Source organism: Monodon monoceros, unplaced genomic scaffold (genome assembly GCF_005190385.1).
Source record: "Monodon monoceros isolate NGI ecotype Baffin Bay Population unplaced genomic scaffold, NGI_Narwhal_1 Super_Scaffold_7, whole genome shotgun sequence".
Classification (NCBI taxonomy): domain Eukaryota; kingdom Metazoa; phylum Chordata; class Mammalia; order Artiodactyla; family Monodontidae; genus Monodon; species Monodon monoceros.
The window spans coordinates 68,980,061-68,996,399 of record NW_021703784.1 but is presented as its reverse complement, the minus strand read 5'-3'; the positions used below and the strand labels follow the sequence as shown (position 1 = coordinate 68,996,399).

Genomic DNA, 16,339 nt, shown 5'->3' with positions numbered 1-16,339 from the left:
CAGGGGGCATAGGATACGTCCCTCGTCGGGGAAGTTCTGCGTGCCACGTGGTATAGCCAAAAAAAGGGAAATCAAGTCAGTTTAAGAATTCTTGCTGGTTTTATATAGTAACTCATGAGTAGCCCTAATAAATGCTTGCATGACAATAAGTTTTATAAGATGGAAGTCACTTTATCAAGCAAGATTCCTCATTCATCAACAAGAGCCTACCATTTCACTGGATTAGTTTTTCTGTCACTATACTTATTTCATATAGTTGAACTCTTCTTTCTTCTTATGGAATTCTATGTAACTTTGTAGGCAGTCAACTCCCTCTTTTTTTTATGTTGTTTCTAATGGTTGAGTGCTTACTTTGTGATTTGCCCTGTACTAAAGCTTTTCACTCGTGTTATCTCACTGTGTCGTTATTTTTCAAGTGAAAAATCACATTCACATCCTCTGTGAAGTTGGGTTTTTTTTGCGGTACGCGGGCCTCACTGCTGTGGCCTCTCTGGTCGCGGAGCACAGGCTCCGGATGCGCAGGCCCAGCAGCCATGGCCCACAGGCCCAGCTGCTCCGTGGCATGTGGGATCCTCCTGGACCGGCGCACAAACCCGCATCCCCTGCATCGGCAGGTGGACTCCCAACCACTGCGCCACCAGGGAAGCCCCTTTGTGAAGTTTTTAACAAACATCTTAGTTTATAGTAATCCTCCCTTCTCCAGACTCAGCAGTTGTCCTTAATACTTACCAGACATTGCGTCATCTCTGCTAGATTGATTTTAAGTTCCCTCAGGGGATGGTAGTACTTTGTATATTTATGAACGTTTATCCACTGTTTTGTACACAGTAATTTCTACATGTGTATGTTTGATAATGAAATTAGAAATTTGTATATTAAAAATTTGATTAAACATACTCATAGAATCAAGATGCAGGTATTCATTGAAAAAGGATGTCACTGTGAACTATAAACCAGATAATGTAACCAAAACAACACAAAGGATCCAAATGAGTTCACTCTGCCATGTGTGACCAGTCTACTAGGATTACAGCCTGACCCTGCATGCTTTCTTTTGGGATGGCCTGGAGGACTTGGCCTTCTTGGTTATTTCCAGTCCTTTCTTCAAAGCAGGTCTCTGTGTCTGTGTCTTTTATTTTGATAACAGCGCATCTCCTTGATTTGTTAAAATATATAAAACTAATTTTTAAAATATATAAAAAATATATGCACATAGTAAAATATCCGTATAGCATGTAATAGAATAAATTGGAATGTAAATCTTAGTTTTCTCCCACACCTCCTAGGCAGCCTGCTCCCAAAATATAACTGCTTACATAGCTTTCTGAGACTATTTTTTTATTCTTTTTTAAAAATTGTTTTTGGCCACACCACACACGGCACACGGGATCTTAGTTCCCCAACCAGCGATCGAACCCGTGCCCCCTGCAGTGGAAATGCAAAGTCCTAACCACTGGACCACCAGGGAATTCCCTTTCTGAGACTGTTTTGTATATATTCCAACATGCATAATACTTTCTTTTAAACAAAAGGTACAGTTCTCTATGTGGATTTTGTCCTTAAAAACATATTTTTGAGATTTTTCTACCTAAGCACAGCATTTACATTTCAGTAAGGAAGACAAAACATGTACCTGAGACTCAAACATATCACAAAGACAATCTTCATCTGTTCTTCCCTTTGAAAGGGCTTAATGTACTCTGAAACACTCTTATTTTGCCCAAGTACATAACTAGAGAAAGTTTTTTGTGCAAAATGGGACAGCATATATCTTGTAAGTAACTTTATTGATGAGGTCAGTATTATCTAGTTTGCAATTAAAGTTGTTATTCTTATTCTTTGTGTGGGTAGCACATGGATGTACAGACAAAGTCTGAAATAGTCAAATTCAGTTTTATATCTTGGGTACTTTTTTTTTTTTTTTTTTTTTTTTTTTGCGGTACGCGGACCTCTCACTGTTGTGGCCTCTCCCGTTGCGGAGCACAGGCTCCGGATGCGCAGGCTCAGTGGCCATGGCTCACGGGCCTAGCTGCTCCACGGTATGTGGGATCTTCCCGGACCGGGGCACGAACCCGTGTCCCCTGCATCAGCAGGCGGACTCTCAACCACTGTGCCACCAGGGAAGCCCTATATCTTGGGTACTTATGAAAATAAAAAATAATTTTGATTTCTTACATTTTCTAGCATGGGCTGCCAGAGTTGACTTTTTTTTAAATGTTGATTGTTAGCTGGTATCTTATGTCAAACATCAAAAGCTATAAATTTGAGGGGGGGAGACATTTTCACATATCTTAATGTTTTGTTTTTAAAGGCATGGTGGAGCTAGTTCCTGCTTCAGATACCCTCAGGAAAATCCAAGTGGAATATGGTGTGACTGGATCCTTTAAAGATAAACCACTTGCAGAGTGGCTGAGGAAATACAATCCCTCTGAAGAGGAATATGAAAAGGTGATTAGCTAGTCTCTGTATTCTAAATTACCGTCAAAAATGTGTTACATAGGTCTTAAGTACTTTCATTTTCCAGCTCTGGTGACTAGTCATTTAGTGTAAGTTGTGAATTTTTCTCAGTTTTAATGAGATCCTAGTTTATGTCAAATCATTAGTGTATTGTATTTACAGATAGACATGTACAAATGCTATCTGTTGACCTATGAAAGTAAAGTAGAGGAATTTTGTTCTTTGTTGGTCTTTTACACTATTTAAGAGCTCTCCCTTTTTTTAATTCTTCGTGGTTTGGGGAAAGAAGCTAATATTTGTTTACAGTAATATTGGCTCTGTGATTCTGAATAAGTTATTTGACCCAAAATAATTGTCAAGTAACATACTTTGAATGGCTTTCATGCACTTGGCTCTTCTGTGTGCTTTGCTAAGTAAGAGGGAATATAACATAGTGGAATCTCATTGCCTGGGTTTGAATCTTGGCTCTGCTACTTAACAGTGATGTGATCTTGGGCAAATAATCTTTCTGTTTTTGTTTCTCTCATACGTAAAATAGCAGTAATAATAGTATTTACATTATTGTTTTGTTGTGGCATTTTAAATGAGTTTAATATGTACATACGCACACACATATACTCTGGTGTGTGTGTAGAAAGAGACTAGTACAATGCCTGGTTTTGTGATAAGTGCTGTGTAAACATATGCTGTTATCGTCATCATCATCATCACCACTAAAGATTTCTAGGGGGCTATGGAATAAAATGAATCACATGGACCTGTAGAGCCACATGACTGTTCCGTTCAGAAATGTAGTATCTTGAGAATAAACTAAATGCATGTGCTTTAGTATTTGCTTTACAAATACTCATTGTATGCAACTTGTATCCTTCTTTGTGATATTATATTATTAATTTAATCCCCAGGACAGGCAGGACTAAAGTGAAAGAAGGTCTTCCAGCTTTGAGAAACTTGCAGATGACACATAAGGGGTCACTAAATGGACAACAAGACACATTCATTATATTATTGGATGTTTAAAGATATAAGCTTACTTTCTTTACACATGCCATTCCTACAAGCCACAAAAGGGGAAAAAATATTCCTTTATTTAGATTAATCTTTGTCCCAATGTTACCACTTGTGGTAAGTAGCAGAGCCTGTGAAGAGCAGGGTTCCACAAACATGACGCTTAAAAGATGGTCAAAGGCAGAGTGTACCCTAAGTAGGGACTGACAGGATCTCTACCTGTTTGTTGAAAGACAAAAGCTAGAGAGAAGGGGCAATAACCACCTTTAGAAGGGTGTTTGCTTTTGAAAAACTGGCTTCTGCTACCATAACCCAGTTTACAAGCTATTGAGAAAGTGGATTATAATAGTGTTTTCAACGAGTGATAAATTACTTTAATCTTTGTTACCCTGCCTCCTTTAAAAATAATCTTTTTCCTAAGATAATTTTGTATCTTTATTATAGGCTTCTGAGAATTTTATCTATTCTTGTGCTGGATGCTGTGTAGCCACCTATGTTTTAGGTATCTGTGATCGACACAATGACAATATAATGCTTCGAAGCACAGGACACATGTTTCACATTGACTTTGGAAAGTTTTTGGGCCACGCACAGATGTTTGGTAGCTTCAAAAGGTACTAATATTGTTATTATTGCTAAAGAAAATAGAGGCACTTCCTATTTCACAAGTTAATGTCCCCAACTATTACATATAAAATAAGCTACAAGGATATACTTGTACACATATAAAATAAGCTACAAGGATATACAACACAGGGAATATAGCCAGTTTTATAACTATAAATGGAGTGTAATCTTTAAAAATTGTGAATCACTATATTATACATGTAACATATAATATTGTATATCAACTACAATTTTAAAAAATCAACTTCAAAAAAAACCAAGTTAATGCCCCAAACTTTGCTTTTTTTCTTGCTGTTCTTTGCCTTGTAAGCTCCCTTTGAGCGTAACTAGGGATGAAAAAGGCTCTAAAAGATGACTTTACCATGTAACAGAAAGAATGAGTATGTGTGTGTAACCTTTGAAATGAGTTTTTTATTTTATCTAGTTAGTGGTACCTATTAGAAATGTTCCCATTTATATAACGGCAACGAGTACAAATTTTTTCTCTATATTTGTTTGTAACTAATATTTGATCTCTGTTTGGCTGTGGGTGGATTGATAAATATCACCTTGGAAATATATATAAATTCTACCTAAATAAGGAGATTATATGATGGCTTTCCTGGGGAAATGTGAATTTTTAAGAATTATGCAAATTCAGAACTGCCTGATACTAAGTTACCCACTTAGAAACTGCTATGGCTCAGATAGCTTTAGTTCAATAGCCATGTAATAGCAATAGCACTTATTTGAATATCTTCTGTAAATAATATTTTGTATGTACTTTCTTTTTAAATAGGGATCGGGCTCCTTTTGTGCTGACCTCTGATATGGCATATGTCATTAATGGGGGTGAGAAGCCCACCATTCGTTTCCAGTTGTTTGTGGACCTCTGCTGTCAAGCCTACAACTTGATAAGAAAGCAAACAAACCTCTTTCTTAACCTGCTTTCACTGGTAACTCTGTTCTTTACAAGCATTTAATTAATTTTAAATGAATGGTTCTGTGTTTCAGTATCTAAAAATAGATATTTTGTGATTTTTGGAATATAATTTATTGTAGTTTCAAGTGTCATATTATTACCGAAATATTTTTAAATTGCTGCCATGTGAAATATGCCAGACACCATTTATATAAAATAAAAAAATAAGTCACTAGATAGAGTGGGTACCCTGGTGATGAGCAGTAATAGTAACTGGAAGGGACCCTGAGAGTATCATCTGGGATGCTGGTAAATGTTTTATGTCTTAATCTGGATGTATTCAAATTTTGGACATTCATTAAGCTGTGCTTTTAAGATTTCCGTGCTTTTCTGGTTGTATATTAAGTAAAAACAAACCAAAAAAAACCCCTATGATTATTGTGACTGAAATTGATGTAGAAACAGAGGACTACACAAAAGACCTGGATTTCACAGCGTTTATTCCATAAACTGGCTGTGACTTGCAATGATTGATCTTCTTGGCCAAGATTTTTCTTATTTATGAGAGAATCAGTCCCTAAAACACTAACAGACTCTTTAAAACTGTGATTGTTTTGGTTTGTTTGCTTTATTTCTGATTACTTGGCCAGCTTTTAGGGAGGGGTGAGGAACAGACTTTTAAAAAATTTAACTCACAAACCTTTTATCCTTTCTAAAGATGATTCCTTCAGGGTTACCAGAACTTACAAGTATTCAAGATTTGAAATATGTTAGAGATGCACTTCAACCCCAAACTACAGATGCAGAAGCTACAATTTTCTTTACTAGGTAAGGTATATTTAAGTATATTAGAGAAGGCACACACTGTTTAACCTTGATTTGTTTTCCTTAGTTTAAACAAATGCTATATATCAAAATGCTGATTTATAGGAAAAAATTGTGATTCACAGTACTAGCAAATAGGTTTATCAAAAGTTTATTTACTGAATAAATGTGAAGCATCGGCAATAGCACTTTAAAAAATACATTTATTTCAGGAATTCCCTGGAAGTCCAGTGGTTAGGACTCGGTGCTTTCACTGCAGTGGCCTGGGTTCAATCCCTGGTTGGGGAACTAAGATCCAGCAAGCCGTGTGGCGCGGCCAAAAAAAAAAATTTACTTCTCTCAAAATATCATCTTGGGGCTTCCCTGGTGGCGCAGTGGTTGAGAGTGGGTTCATGCCCCGGCCCGGGAAGATCCCACATGCCGCAGATCGGCTGGGCCTGTGAGCCGTGGCCTCTGAGCCTGCGCGTCCGGAGCCTGTGCTCCGCAATGGGAGAGGCCACAACAGTGAGAGGCCCGCGTACCGGGGGAAAAAAAAAAAAAGATCTCAAGTTTTATTTAGTATATGATTTCAATTCTAAACATCCCATTTATGAATCATTTCTGCAAAACATATTTTCTACAGTATCACATACAAGGTTTTTTTCTAAAATGATATCTCTACTAATGTATTTTTCAGGATTCTGCCATAACAATTTTCATGGATACCATAAGTGCTTAAACAGTGAACTCTGGGTCACTGCTGTAGTAAATTGTTGTTATATGATGTAGTACTTGAAACACATGTACCAATAAGTGGCATTTGAACTTGTGATTATTATTTTAGAAGCAGATCTTCCTGGCAAATATGTTCTAAAGGTCTGGTGACCAGGTTGGTCACAGACTAGTGGTACCACCTCATTAAACGCCACAGCAGGGAGGAGCACATGAGCTCATATTCTTTTCTTTCCTTTTTCTCTTGCCTTCTTCCTCTCAGTGGAGAAGAGGTAGAAAACACTGGACTGGACTTCCCTAGTCTAAAGAGTCTGGGCTGAATTGAATTGAAGGAAGCTGACTTTTATATAGCCTTCCAAACTAATCCTGATAATTTAGGTATTGGTGGGTTTTGTTTTGTTTTGTTGAGATTTGTTGGCTCCCCTGGGCAAAACTATAAAGCAGGCATGTAAGTATTAGTCGGCTTGACCTGCCATAACAATACACCATAAACAAGGTGGCTTAAACAAAGGAAATTAGTCTTCTCATTGTTCTGGAGCCTGGGAAGTCCAAGATCAAGGTGCCAGCCTATTTGCTTCCTGGTGAGGGTTCAAGCTTGAAGATGAAGGAGGGAGGAGAAGAAAAAGGAGGAAGAAAGTCATTCTTATAAGGACACTAACTCCATAAAGGCCCTGTGGGGTTGGGGCTTTAACATTTGAATTTTGGGGGACACAAACATTCAGTTCCATAGCAAGGCAAAAACCTTTGTGTGAGGTTCCCTGACCTTTACTTTTTGACTCTCTTTTTGATTCTCATTCCTTGACAAAGTGAGAATCTACTCAATATTTTTAAATGAATAAAAGTGTTTTTCATCTTTTATTGTTAAAATAATTGAGAATGTTTTCTTATGAACTTTAATGTTAACACATTGTCTGATTATCTCGTAGGCTGATTGAATCAAGTTTGGGAAGCATTGCCACAAAGTTTAACTTCTTCATTCACAACCTTGCTCAGTTGCGTTTTTCTGGTCTTCCTTCCAATGATGAGCCCATCCTTTCATTTTCACCCAAAACATACTCCTTTAGACAAGATGGTCGAATCAAAGAAGTCTCTGTTTTCACTTACCATAAGAAGTACAACCCAGATAAACATTATGTAAGTTTGGTTCTGTATCTATAGACACTCATGTGTGCATTATTTTTGTCCTTTCCTACTTCCTTCACTGACTCTGCTAAAGTTCAAGCATTTGTTCTTTTCATACTTCTTTCTTCCATGGATGGTCCAAAAATTAATAAGTATACTTGGAGCATCCCTAATTGTTTTTTGGTGTTTATTTCTTGGTAAATTTGCTCCAGAAGCATGAAGGACAAACGATACTCTTCTTTTCAGAGACAAGACTGAAAGGGTGGTGCTATTTTGCTTTTCTCCTTCCTTATCTTCGTTTTTAATTTCAAAGGTAAACCTTGCTCAGTGTAACAAACTCAACCAATATAGAAGCACGTAAAGTAAAAATCTAAGTTCTCATTCCACTCTCCAGGGATGATTGTAAAACATGTACATAAAGTTGGGTTTTTTGAACAAAAACAGGATCTTTAGTGTGCTCCCCCCGCCCCAAATAGTATATAGCATTATCATCTTTTTTGCTGTTATTTTTGTGCTAATATTTTTGTTGGATAACTGTACAGCACTGTCAGCCTTTAAATTTTTGACAAATTGCTAGATTTTAAAAGTGACTTCACTATTTTGATTTTTACCTATTCTTAGTAAATTTTTATGTTTACTGAGTATTTTAGGATACCATTTAACTGAATAGTCCATTCTTTCCCCCCAATGATTTATAATGCCACCTTTAAATAAAGTAAGTTTATATCCCTGAATTTATTTCTGGTCTTCTGCAGATATATCTGACTCTCTGTGCACCAGCATTTTACTCTTTAAGTACTTTATAATATATTGATAGTGTAAATATCCAGTAAGACATGTTTTCCCCCATCTCCCAGTCACCCTAAGTTTTGCCTTCTCATTTGCTCTCATAAATGAACTAACTTAATATTTTCACTGAAAATGCACTACACTTACAAATTTGGAAGGACATTTATATTTAACCCTAGAAATAGAATGACTTTCACATTCCAGTTCTTATTTATTTAGACAATAGTTAAGAAGGTTACTCTTAGAATGTAGTTAGATATGCTATAAATACCTTGACTTTTATATTTGCTGTTTCCTGTTGGTGACATATATATTGCAAAGTGAAAAGCACTTGGTACATATAATGGTCAAGCTGAAAACTGTCTATCAAGAAAGGTTATATTATAAATCTAACGTGTCAGGGGTGTGATTTCTTTTCAGATTTACGTAGTCCGAATTTTGAGGGAAGGACAGCTTGAGCCATCATTTGTGTTCCGGACATTTGATGAGTTTCAGGAACTTCACAATAAGCTCAGTATTATTTTTCCACTTTGGAAGTTACCAGGGTATGTTCTCATCCTTGTACATTAATCTTGTTTTATAGGAAATAATTTCTTTATTACCAAGTATAGGTCAAAAGCTTTGTGTTAAGCTAGTGTAAGATACTGTACTATGGACCGTGTGCAGCTAATTTTCCTTTGTATCACAAGAGCCTGACACAGTACTAGACATAAGGAACTGAGTTTTTCTTGAATGAATGATTAAGATCTTAAACTTAAAATATGTTTAAGTTTACATGTTTGTGTAAATTTCTAGCTTTCTAAATCACTGCAGGAATAATCTATTACGGCCATATTGGGCTCCTCTGAAAAACAATAAACTGAGGCACTGATCACTAATCAAAATGTTAGTGTTTAGGTTTGTATTTGATACCCTTTGGAAACCTTCAATTTTTAAGGTAGCTAATGACCAGTAGATGTCCTGTGTTGAATTGCTCCCATTCTTCTCAAGATTAGATTTTGAAAATGAGGCAGCAAAGTGGGTATCAGAGTTTATTTCCATGTGCAGTCTCATTTCACCACTGCCACCAAAATAAGCAGAGTTAAGGTGAACTTGATTTGAGCCCTGTGGCATTTGTGGATTTTACTGGTATCAATGATAGCTGTGGCTGATTGAATAATGATTATTTTGAAAGATAAGATCTGCAAATTTGTGAATGATTAATCTTGAGTAGAAATAAGTAATACATATGCATATTAGCAATGTACGTTTTGTACCAAGGTCATAAAAGGATAATATATACTTGAACTGTTTCGTCTCTAGTACTTGGAAAAGAAATCCAAAAATAACTTTATAGTGAATTAAGACTCCACTTTGTATTTAAGTGTATAAAAGAATACTTCTAAGTATTATACTTGATTCTATAAATACTCCCAGATGAAATAATTTAAATTCCACTCCTTTTTTTCTTTTGTAGCTTTCCTAATAGGATGGTTCTAGGGAGAACACACATAAAAGATGTAGCAGCCAAAAGAAAAATTGAGTTAAACAGTTATTTACAGAGTTTGATGAGTGCTTCAACGGATGTAGCAGAGGTGACTATCCTAACTGAAAAATAATAACATACTTTTTTCTGTGCTGCATAGTATTTAAATTAATGAGTCTTTTTTTTCCCTCTTCCACCTTAGTGTGATCTTGTTTGTACCTTTTTCCACCCTTTACTTCGTGATGAGAAAGCTGAAGGATTAGCTAGGTCTGCCGGTGAGAATATTTTTCTCTTTATTGATAATTCATGACTTCCCTATGACCTGCAAGTCTGTAACTTCTCGATGGATGTGGTAGAGTGACAGTGGGGTTACTGTCTGTAAACAGTGAGAATGAGAGGAGGGTATTCTTTCTAAGCTAGTTGATTTCTGGATAAACATAATTTTCCTAATGGAGTGTGATTACTAAAGAAGTGTGTATCAATGTTCTACCAGGTTCTTACCTTCTTTTCTCCAACATGTGATGGTCCTGGAATTAGAGCAAAAACTTTTGTTGCAGCTTGAGCCACTGCAAGCAACATAAAATAAAGATGAACATATTTATATTTTCAGATGCAGGTTCCTTCAGTCCTACTCCAGGCCAAATAGGAGGAGCAGTGAAATTATCTGTCTCTTACCGAAATGGCACTCTTTTCATCATGGTGATGCACATCAAAGATCTTGTGAGTGATTACAAATAATGATGATTGTAGAGGAAACCTATACCTTGGTAGGAAACATTACTGTTAAGGGAATGCTTTTCTTTATAGGTTACTGAAGATGGGGCTGACCCAAATCCATATGTCAAGACATACCTACTTCCAGATACCCACAAAACATCCAAACGTAAAACCAAAATTTCACGAAAAACTAGGAATCCGACATTCAATGAAATGGTAAGTTAAAATCATTTCTAAAAATTTCCTAGATTTGTTGTTTTAAGATTTTTAATTTTAAGCACTTTAAATTAAAATTTTTTAGCTATCAGTAGCTGAACTATTTATTGTACTAGTAAGGCAAACCACTAGCAGTCCAATGGTATTTAACAAAATGATGCAGAATTGAACCTTTGATCATAGATCCTTAGGCTTTAAAAAGATCTTAGGGGCCATTATTCAACTACCCTTCTAGTGCTTAAACCCTTTCAAAAAGTGGATGTCTAATCTGTGCTGAAATACTTCCAGGCCATCCAGTTTGTTTTGGGCAGCTCCAACTCTCAGATCATTTTCTTTACTGAGCTGAAATCTTCACTCCCTCTAGTTTGCACCTGTATGTCTCAGTTGTACCTCTTGGAACCACACAAATGCTCTGTTCTTCCTTCTACATGGCAGCCCTTGAGATAACTGAAGTTCAAATGCCCTTCCTCTTTATTCTGTTGAAACATCTTCAGGACCTTTACCTTGGTTTGATAGGAGGTAGTTTCAAAATCATCCTCCTTCTAATTTGTCTTAGTCTGTCAACAACTCTTGTAAAATAGAGTGATCTGAACTGAAAGCAGTAAGCGAAACATCAGCTGAACAGTGGGGAGCAGAACTGTGACTTTGCTGAGCCACTCATGGTCAACTTACAAATTTACTAATCTATTAAAATGCGCTAACCCTTAGTCATCTACTAGTTTGGGATAATAACCACATTATTTGTGTACATTAACATTATATCCACACAAAAATGTCTGGATAGAGATTTGGAAGCAAATAATTCTGAAGTTTCATCAAGGTTATAAATTTATTAAAACCACAGAATACCCTTTCAGCCCTTTTTAAAAGCATATAAAATGTTTGGAGAAGACCAATTGGTATTATTTTCAAAAAGTAGTAGAGGCTTTTCTTCTAGTTAGTGTTATACTTTCAAGAAACTGAAATGTGGTCATTTTTTTAGTTCTTTTAGTCAAACAGTGAGAACTAGATTAAGGAGATGTTGCTCAGAAGTTATGGTGAGGCTTTCTTGAAAAGAAAAAAATTGTGTTGCATGCAGTGTTTGAAAGAGAATAACCTTACAACACTCCAGATTTGCTATAAACTACATTTGTAATTGGTGATTTTGCACTGAATTATGGATAATCAGAAATTATCACTTCATGGTATATAAAATCCAACAGAATAAAGACAACAAAAGGAAATTTTAGTCCCTCACTTTCTGTAAAATAGTTACAATTACACTATCCCAACTTGCTTCCTTCTACTCTCTTTTTCTTCCATTCTCTTCCTTCCATTTCTCTTTTAAAGATGATCTATTAAATTATCTTAAGGCAGGCTGCCATGTAATTTTCCTTCCCCATACCTCCATTTCAGAAAAACCATGTTTTTAGTTTTTAGCTAATAATAATTTTCTGCTTTGTGCATTCCTGTCAGACACTCAGAGGAATGATAATACAATCCAAGACTCCTGAAATACAAAATGTGCATCTAAAGTATGAGACATATTCTACCAGATATGTCATAATCAATGTCATTAGTTGTAGTCACTCTTTGACTAATAATCTCATGTTTTTATGTAAAATAATCCTAGAAACCGGACAAATAAATAATTTGTAATCTGCTGTTTCTTTTTGCCTTTGCTATAGCTTGTGTACAGTGGATATAGCAAAGAAACCCTAAGACAGAGAGAACTTCAGCTAAGTGTACTCAGTGCAGAATCTCTGCGGGAGAATTTTTTCTTGGGTGGAATAACCCTGCCTTTGAAAGATTTCAACTTAAGCAAAGAGACAGTTAAGTGGTATCAGCTGACTGCAGCAACCTATTTGTAAGCTAGTGAATTTCTGAGCTTTGGAAGCAAGAATAGTTATAAACATGTGCAGACACATGTGAACTTTGTATAATATTTTTATACTGGACAGAAATTATAAAGTAAATGTACTTGCTGCATTTCAACACATCTGTTGGACCAACAGTTACTTAACTTTTATGAATTTGTTGACTCCATTGCTGTTTTAAAGTCATTGTATAGAATGCTGTAAATCCTAAACTTAATATATAATAAGTCCTGAAAAAGACTTTGAGTTGGTGAAGGAGTTAATCCTTTCTTGAGTAATAGCTTTAGTGTGGTCTGATAGTATTGTCAGTTCAACCATCTATTTTGCATTGTTTCTTACACAGACATAGCATGTTTGTTTTCCTGTTTTGCACCTTTTACAGCCTTTACCACTGTGTATGTTCACAAACACCAAAGGAGAGGAAAGGTGCAGGGTGTTACCATAAAATGCAGCTGCTATTCACAGGGCTGAAAAGCAAAGCACAAATAATAAATAGTTATGTTAAGAACTACTAAGTAGTTTATAGAAGTAGGGGAAAATAACATTGCTTTTTATTATTCATGTCTTTAAAACCTTTTTCAGAATAAGTGCCAATCACTGAAGTTGTAAATAATGGTGCCTTAACTTCATATGCTTCTCTGGCACTTCATTCTGAGTTTTTTCCTGACTTAATAGTAAGTAGTTTTGACTCCCTTTTTATTAAAGAAAAGAAATTAATGTAAATTTACTAATGCTTTTCCCACAGATAGATCATTTTCTGTACTTCAGATGTGTGACTTATTAGTTATTTAAACATCAGCCATTTGTTTTATGTTTTGGTTGCCCAGTAACTGAATGAGATTAATCAACATAGATGTACACTATATTTCATCATTCCATTATAATCCTACATTTATTCCCAGGAGGGTGAACTGAAGTTTAGTAATTTTACCTCCATATATCTATACTCCACCCCTCATTAAACGAGAGAAAATATTCCCTCAAGTGTCCATTCCTGTTCGGTAGAAGAACTCCAAGAGTAGGGCAGACTCTTCACAAGAGGCCCAGGACAAGAACTCTAGGGTCCAGACTAAATTTTAATGTAGACCTTTATGGCACAGTTTGTCTTGTACACTGTCTTACTTACCTTTGTAAACATTTTACATTCGCATGAATTACTTTCCTTAATATAATGAGATTTAGAATCATAAGGGACATGATTGAAATCATTCTATAGTAACCATTAAGAACAGGGTTCACTTTTATTATTCATTCAACTTCACACATAATTTTGTGTTTAGTTTGGATAAATAGGTATATATAATATTAATTCTCATGGCTAGAATAGGAATTCACTTTTAAGTGGTAAGAGACTGTAGCAATCTAGTTGCTGTGAGATAACTGACAAAATATTCAATGAAAAATACCAAGAAAGGAAGGACAATCTCCGATTCAGTTGCCCAGAACAGAATTTTTATAAACTGTGCAAATGTTTAATGTAAATGGTGATACCTGCAGAGCAGACAAAGAAGAGTTGAGAATGTATCAGTGGGACAGGTTAAAAAAAAAACTTGAAATTTTTGGTGCCTAACACTAATGGTCCACTTGTAGGAAACCCCATATGATATATGAATGTCTTTTTTTATATTAAAATGTGTTGTCTATTTAATAAGTTAATTAAAAGGCAGATCAAAACACCGCTGTTTATTTGCTTTTTCCACATACAGTTAACATTTCCTTAAAGTGTGTAAGTAGCTTTGCAAATGTGAAGAAGTACTAGATATTTTCACTTGTTTTTAAGACCTAATTCCATTCCATGAATTGTCACTTAGCCACTGTTAAAAAAAAAAAGAAAAAAAAGTACTGTCTTGGTAAAAGGTCACTGTAACTTGGACTCAGTGTATACTGCCTGTTTGCAATCTGTTATAGCAGTGTCTTTTATACAAATAGTAGAGTTAGAAAATGTGATGTCACTTTTCAATTACAAGAAATATGGACTTTTTAACCAAAAATGTATATTACACACTCTGTATAGTTAACCAGAGTTCAAAACAAGTGGTAATCTTTCTCTTAATTTAACTCATTATGTGCCTTCTTTGGTCATTAAAAAAGCACACGTTAAATATATTTTAAATATAAGTTATTTCTTTGTGAACGCTAATCTTCAGCCCTTACCAAAAACAAACAAAAAATGACAGAGGCGCCTCTTTGCACTACTTACTATCAGTAAATTTTTAAATGTTTTTTTAAAACACTTTTTAAAGCTTGCATTAAAGTAAATCTGAAACAAAAGTTTAAACAAACTAGCCAAAACACTAATTTTTATGTATAATCACAGTGTTTTATACCTATCTTTACTGAGTAAAAATAGTTATGCTTAAGTCGTACACCAAAAGAATTTTTTACCCTCGCAGTGTTTTGGGATTTGAAAATAATGGTTTACTCGAAGAACCTATTATTTTCTCTACTGAGGAACCCAATGTAGAACTTGCACTGATGTTTTTATTACTGCCTTTATAAGAATCTGTAGGTATCTAAATGTTAAGGCATGTATGATCTTTGATAAAGTATTCTTTTATCTTTTCAAATTAATGTGTAAAAGTTTCAATATCTTGCCTTAAATTGGTTGACTGTTCTTTCTAGGATTCATGTGGCATTTAAAAAAGAAAACATTAAATTTGATACTTAGACTTCAGATCAAAAAGGAATCAAGCCCCACTACCATAATCCATGGATTTACTTATATGCTGTTTGACTAGCAATGCAAATATGAATAAATATGGCAGTTAGTCTCATCTGTAAGAACCAAATACTTTAATTATGTTAAGGTAGTTAATAAAGATGTATAATATTTTTATTAATACCTTGAATATATTCAGTGGATTGAATGTGACTTCATAACTGTACTACAATTGTATTAAAATATTTCTGGAACAAAGGAACTCTGCTATCATTTCTTTTTTTTTTAAGATTTTTTTTTGATGTGGACCATTTTTAAAGTCTTTATGGAATTTGTTACATTATTGCTTCTGTTTTATGTTTTGGTTTTTTGGCCGCGAGGCATGTGGGATCTTGGCTCCCTGACCAGGGATCAAACCCACACCCCCTGCATTGGAAGGCAAAGTCTTAACCACTGGACCACCAGGGAAGTCCCCATGCTATGATTTCTTTCCTCATCCACATATTAACATTTTTGGTTCAAAACTCTGGTATGAGCTCACTGTTGCTATCCAACCCAGGAGTTTATTAGATTCAGATAATCCTGAATTTCAGAACTGGCCTGTGATCTGCCCCTAAAAATGTCCAAATAGAGTGTCTGACTTCTAAGTGTGGTTCGTGGAAGGTCTGGATTGCCACTTTGTTAGAGCCCCATCACCATTTCATAGAAGTGAAATGCTTCTGTGAGTATGGTCCCTGGCCTTTGGTAATTTACTTAAATATTAAGTATGTCTATAGCATGGCTATTACTATACTATCTTCAGAACAGAGAATGTAGATTCTTAATACCATACCTCCGTCCTGGAATGATACCAGTGAGGTTGTGGTTCTCTGATCCTAGAGATAACATGTAAAAGGGCCAGAGACCATGAAAGAGCAATAACTTAATTAGAGCCAGTTTCTTTGGTTGATAAACTCAGTTTGTGTCAGAAACAAAACAACTTTATT

At 35.4% G+C, this 16,339-nt stretch overlaps 1 protein-coding gene across 2 annotated transcripts in view; it reads left to right on the top strand.

Annotated features, from left to right (window-relative positions):
• PIK3C2A (phosphatidylinositol-4-phosphate 3-kinase catalytic subunit type 2 alpha) overlaps window positions 1-14,288 on the top strand; it is a 103,218-nt gene extending 88,930 nt beyond the window's left edge. For both annotated transcript variants that reach the window (XM_029207906.1, XM_029207905.1), the window contains 11 exons: window positions 2,312-2,448; window positions 3,910-4,079; window positions 4,871-5,027; window positions 5,712-5,821; window positions 7,456-7,663; window positions 8,861-8,985; window positions 9,897-10,014; window positions 10,108-10,180; window positions 10,516-10,625; window positions 10,713-10,838; window positions 12,506-14,288. In XM_029207906.1, coding sequence (XP_029063739.1) covers window positions 2,312-2,448; window positions 3,910-4,079; window positions 4,871-5,027; window positions 5,712-5,821; window positions 7,456-7,663; window positions 8,861-8,985; window positions 9,897-10,014; window positions 10,108-10,180; window positions 10,516-10,625; window positions 10,713-10,838; window positions 12,506-12,688 — 1,517 coding nt within the window. In that variant the 3' untranslated portion in view covers window positions 12,689-14,288. The remainder of the gene's footprint in view (window positions 1-2,311; window positions 2,449-3,909; window positions 4,080-4,870; window positions 5,028-5,711; window positions 5,822-7,455; window positions 7,664-8,860; window positions 8,986-9,896; window positions 10,015-10,107; window positions 10,181-10,515; window positions 10,626-10,712; window positions 10,839-12,505) is intronic.
• Window positions 14,289-16,339: the final 2,051 nt, after the last annotated feature.